At 55.9% G+C, this 5,343-nt stretch overlaps 2 protein-coding genes across 2 annotated transcripts in view; both read left to right on the top strand.

Annotated features, from left to right (window-relative positions):
• Positions 1 to 814: 814 nt before the first annotated feature.
• VOLCADRAFT_99816 (uncharacterized protein) lies at positions 815 to 1,644 on the top strand (the record flags this gene model as incomplete). Its single annotated transcript, XM_002958503.1, has 2 exons — positions 815 to 849; positions 1,191 to 1,644. The coding sequence occupies 2 exons, from the start codon at positions 815 to 817 to the stop codon at positions 1,642 to 1,644; spliced, it is 489 nt and encodes a 162-aa protein (XP_002958549.1).
• Positions 1,645 to 2,458: 814 nt separating this feature from the next.
• Positions 2,459 to 5,343, top strand: part of VOLCADRAFT_108172 (uncharacterized protein) — a gene marked incomplete at its 3' end in the record, with an annotated part of 11,250 nt that continues 8,365 nt past the window's right edge. The window contains exons 1-3 of the mRNA XM_002958502.1: positions 2,459 to 2,731; positions 3,202 to 3,251; positions 3,529 to 3,598. Of these exons, the coding sequence (XP_002958548.1) occupies positions 2,598 to 2,731; positions 3,202 to 3,251; positions 3,529 to 3,598 (254 nt within the window). The 5' untranslated portion in view covers positions 2,459 to 2,597. The remainder of the gene's footprint in view (positions 2,732 to 3,201; positions 3,252 to 3,528; positions 3,599 to 5,343) is intronic.

Below are 5,343 nucleotides of genomic sequence, written 5' to 3'. Positions count from 1 at the left end.
TTCATCATTGAAGCAGATCAACCGTCACGGCAAGCCCTCGTTATGCGTGTTTTGGTTACGATACCAGGTATGGGACAGAAGCAATCCCTAATGCAAAATATTTTCCCGACACGCTATTTGGCAGGGTCTGCGCCGCAGCCTCAGATGTACCCCAAAAAACAACCAGCCTAATGGCCAACCCCGTTCAATGTGTGCGCACACAGGTTGCTTAAGTTGGTTTTGTCTTCAAATTGAGAGCGACCAATAGTAGCCGGAGCACACGCAACGCGGACTCTTCGGCAAGGTATGAGTTGAGAAGGAATCGCGCTTAGGATTTACCTATAATAGCATCCACCACGCCAGGCGCCAGACGCGCGTCGACGAGCCCTTCCCGTCTGGCAGTCCGCAAACGGTCAGCGGTGTTGTACTTCGCTGCCCAGAGCTTATCTATGTCATCTTCGTCCAGCCCAACAGAACCCAGGCCAGCGTCTGCAACAGCAGCACACATAAGCTTCCTCCACTCATCTGGCGTCATAGCGTCTCGCAGGTTCTGCTTTATCTGCGTCGAGCCCAAGTACTAGGTGAACGCGAAATTAACACAGCTAAAGGTTGAAGTTCGTGTTCTGCTCGTTGCAATTGCAAGCTCTGACCAGAAAGAAATTTCGGGAGTCAAGCCGGAAATTGTTTCCAACCCTGGAGCTGACCGTTAGTACCGCCTTCCATTTGACAGCACAAAACAATTTTTCCTTAGGATTTTAATACGATTCATGGAATCCTGGCGACCCGCTGAAGCGAATCTGAAAGGGCGCCACCACAGCTGCTTGTGCGATGCAACATGCAAGTGCAACCAACTCAGATGACACACAAAGGGTGAGCTGGCTCAATTCGGAATAGCAAAGACTACATCAAAACGTTCTTTATAAATTTTGCTGGTTGAAACCGCAAGGCGGCCCGTGCGCCCGCGCACTGAAACTCCTTTAGATCTATACGCATTTTTACATATCCGCTTATCAACATTGTGAAATTGTCGGACAATCAAACTGAATCTCTTAGTTACATTGACAGCGACGACTCATGGCTTCTCAAACTAATTGGCGCCAAGAAACAAACCAGTGTCCAACCTGGGGCTCTTGAAAGAGTCGAGTTGGGAAAAAATCACCTCCTTCTTCCCCCATCTCCTCCCCCATCTTCTCCCCCCTCCCCACTTTCAGGGTGGTTATCCGCAGCGCCAACAAGAGCACTGACACTGACCTGCTGGGTCATGATGCCTGGGTGGCGAGAGTGGAACACAACGATCACAACACACTAGACGAATGTCTTAGTGTAATCGAATTTCATTCTGGAAGTTTGCGGCATTTGCGACTGAGCGAGCCCAGGTTTCGAGACACTTATCCTGTAAAGCTCCGTGACATTTGGACAAGCTCGTCGCGTGCGATTGTGGCAGAGTCTTCTAGCCCTGCGCATGCTGTGGCCCGCACAGGCTACCAGAGTTTCGGCAGTCTTTTTGGGGCGAGGCCCCCCGAATGGCGCTTCGCGCCGGGGGCCATGCCCCCGGTGTTCACTGCTGCAATCAGTCAGTCTGTCTGTCATGTCTTGCTCGATAAAGTTACGTTCGAAAGCTACATCAACTCTTTATCGATTGGCCAAAGGAGAAAATTCAGATAAATTAGAGCGCGAAGATAGCTTTCCATGGCTTTCGAGTTTGACTTCCCCTCACCTCGCAGCCCGAAGCAGAATGCGGTTGTTACAGTGGACCCCGCACTCTGGGAACCGGTCTCCCTTCGATTTCCCGGGAATACCTTCGTTGGGAGTTCGTCTTTTGTTCATTCCGTGCTCATTTCGGAATAAGGGCTGAGGGGCCTTCAGGACACATCGAAGGAGTTCGGCTGAGGTGGGCACTTTGCATGCAAAAGCCTCCTAATATCGTCATGCCAGGGATTGTTTTACTTACTTATGACTGTATGCATCCTCCAAACGTAAATTTTCGTTCATTCTGAGGTCATCCCAAAATGAAGGGCTGAGGGGCCTTCAGAACATATCGAAGGGGTTTGGCTGAAGTGGTCGGACTCCTTTATAGAAGCCTTCTGACATTGTCATGTCAGCACTGGTTTTCGTGAGAACACGACTTTGCACAAATCCACACAGCATCTGTTCACTAGTCTGGCTGGCTGTTGAAGATGTAATAACATCTAATAAAGATGGCCCCTCCAGTTACCGCTGCGCAGGGATGCGACCGTATTCCATATTAATACGCCAGCTAATACGCCCGTATTAATACGCCGAATACGCCAGCCAGTTGGGCTGTTTATGCGTTGGCGTATTGTTGGCGTATTGTTGGCGTATTGTTTGTCGTTGGGTTGTCGTACAGTCTGAAAACTCGCCGATTTTGAGAAATATCGAGCTATTGACATTCCCGAGTCATTGGTGTAATTAATTGATACTTAGGATTAGGTTTTAGGGTTTGCTTATCACTGGGTTTGCAACATACCTTGTTGTAATAACAACCCGCGAAATGGAAAACGTGCGCGAAGCAAAACGCGCTAAACCGGGACCTAAGCCTAGTGCTGTGTTGGATTATTTCGAAGAAGTCGGTGACTATAGCTCTAGCTCCAAGCGCTATGCTCGCAAGTGCAAGTTCATCAATGAGCACGGTTGAGGCATTGCTGCGGACCACTTTCCCCTGGTTCGACTGGACCAAGCAGCCGCTGGAGCTCAACCCTGGCCAGAAGGCGATGTCGTTCGCCGTGGGGGAGTGAGGAGGCTTTAGGGGGGTGTGGTCTGTCGTCTGTGGTGTTGGCCTGACACCCAAGCTATCTCTATTTGGGCTGTAGTATTTGTGATAATCACGGTTTGTTAGGAATGCTAGAATGCAGACGCGAATGTGTGCGCACATGGCTCGATGGCTGTCCAGGTCTGGCTGTTGCCCAAATTCATATTTTATCTTGTGAGAGATCGTTTTCCAAACACTAAAGCAATACGCCTTTCATTGTAAAAGCGAAAAACATGAATTCCATGACGGAATAGCGCAAAAGGAATACGCCACGAGTATTGTAATACGGCATGGCGTGAACCCCGGCGTATTGATACGCCATACGCCTGGCGTATTAATTTGAGGTACCATTATTACGCCAGACGGCCAAAACGAATACGGTCGCATCCCTGCCGCTGCGACGGCCGACTGTATGCGATCTCCCAATTTGAAATTTCGTGCGCGTCCTGCAGACGCAATTTCATAGCAAGTATCACGCATATAATCATATCATCAGGCAGCAGTGCGTCCATAATGGAAAAGAGGCTGCGGCTCGCTGGAGGTAGTGAGACATTGCTGCAACACTATGCCAGGTACTATGCGACGTCCAATATGATGCAGATGCATCTCCTCAGAAGCAACAAGCTCCAGTTGCGGCGGGCCCTTCGGTAGTTGGTTGGCTCAAGCTAACCAACTCGATCAAACAGGTACAATAAACGAAACTAGCAGACGCGTCACATGTAGAGCATCAGCGACTAGAAGCTATGTCCCCCCTGTCAGTGTAGGCGCCCCGTCTCCAGTGGCGGTGGACATGGAGTGGAGTCCGCCGAAGGGCCAAACAAATGCAGTGGAGCCCCGACAACCTAACAGGTGAGACCGTATTCCATAAGGGATATATATAGAAATGTCTATCCTCCTTTGCATCATCGGATTACGTGAACGCACAATGAAGGAGCGAGGAAGACAGGAGAGGGGGGTGGGGGGTAGAGAGATCAAGCGAGGGTTAGGTGACGGTAGTGGGGAGGTGACGGGGATGGCGGTGATGGTGGCTCGGGTGACGGTGGCAGGGGCGACGGCGGCAGGGGCGATGGCGGGGACGGTGATGTTGGAAGGGGCGACGGCGGGTGGCTAGGGCGATGGCGGGGTTGGTGACGGTGGCAGGGGCGAAGGCGGGGATGGTGACGGTGGCAGGGCCGACGGCGGGGATAGTGACGGTGGCAGGGGTGACGGCGGAGATGGCGACGGTGGCAGGGTTGATGGCGTCAGGGGCGACGGTGCTTTGGGTGATGGCTGGGATGGCGACGGTTGCTCGGGCAACGGCGACGGCGGCGGTGGAAGGGGCGGTGAAGGGGCGACGGCGGGTGGCTAGGGCGATGGCGGGGTTGGTGACGATGGCAGGGGAGGCAGGGATGACGACGGTGGAGCGGTATGGCGACGGTGGATGGGGTGATGGCGGTTTTCGTGACGTTGGCTCGGGTGACGGTTGGGTTGGCGATGGTGGCAGGGGCGATGGTCGTGGGTGATGGCGACGGTGGCAGAGGTGATGGCGGCAGCGGTGATGGCAGGGATGCATATGGCGACGGTAGCTCGGGCAACGGCGGGGATGCATATGCCGATGGCGGCAGGGACGGCGCCGGGGATGGTGATGGTAGAAGGAGCAACGGCGGGTGGCTAGGGTGACGGCAGGGTTGGTGACGATGGCTCAGGCACCGGTGGGGTTGGCAGCTGTTGGAGGGGCGACGGCGGTGACGGTGATGTTGGAAGGGGTGACGTCGGGTTGCTAGGGCGATGGCGGGGTTGGCGACGGTGGCAGAGGTGATGGCGACAGCGGTGACGGTGTTTAGGGTGGCGGCGGGGATGGCGACGGCAGCTCGGGCAACGGCGGAGATGCATACGGCTACGGCGGCAGGGCCGGCGCCGGGGATGGTGATGGTAGAAGGAGCAACGTCGGGTGGCTAGGGTGACGGCAGGGTTGGTGACGATGGCTCAGGCACCGGTGGGGTTGGCAGCGGTGGCAGGGGCGACGGCGGTGACGGTGATGGTGGAAGGGGAGACGGCGGGGTACTAAGGCGATGGCGAGCTTGGTGACGGTGGCAGGGCCGACGGCGGGGATGGTGACGGTGGCAGGGGTGACGGCGGGGATGGCGAAGGTGGCAGGGGTGACGCCGGGGATGGCGAAGGTGGCAGGGTTGATGGCGTCAGGGGCGACGGTGCTTTGGGTGATGGCTGGGATGGCGACGGCAGCTCGGGCAACGGCGGGAATGCATACGGCGACGGCGGCAGGGCCGGCGCCGGGGATGGTGATGGTAGATGGGGCGACGGCGGGTGGCTAGGGTGACGGCAGGGTTGGTGACGATGGCTCAGGCACCGGTGGGGTTGGCAGCGGTGGCAGGGGCGACGGCGGTGACGGTGATGGTGGAAGGGGTGACTTCGGGTTGCTAGGGCGATGGCGGGGTTGGCGACGGTGGCAGAGGTGATGGCGGCAGCGGTGACGGCAGGGGTGCATACTGCGACGGTAGCTCGGGCAACGGCGGGGATGCATATGCCGACGGCGGCAGGGACGGCGCCGGGGATGGTGATGGTAGAAGGAGCAACGGCGGGTGGCTAGGGTGACG

Source organism: Volvox carteri (genome assembly GCF_000143455.1).
Source record: "Volvox carteri f. nagariensis unplaced genomic scaffold VOLCAscaffold_96, whole genome shotgun sequence".
Classification (NCBI taxonomy): Eukaryota; Viridiplantae; Chlorophyta; class Chlorophyceae; order Chlamydomonadales; family Volvocaceae; genus Volvox; species Volvox carteri.
The sequence above is the reverse complement of the archived record's forward strand: the minus strand, read 5'-3'. Positions and strand labels throughout refer to the sequence as shown.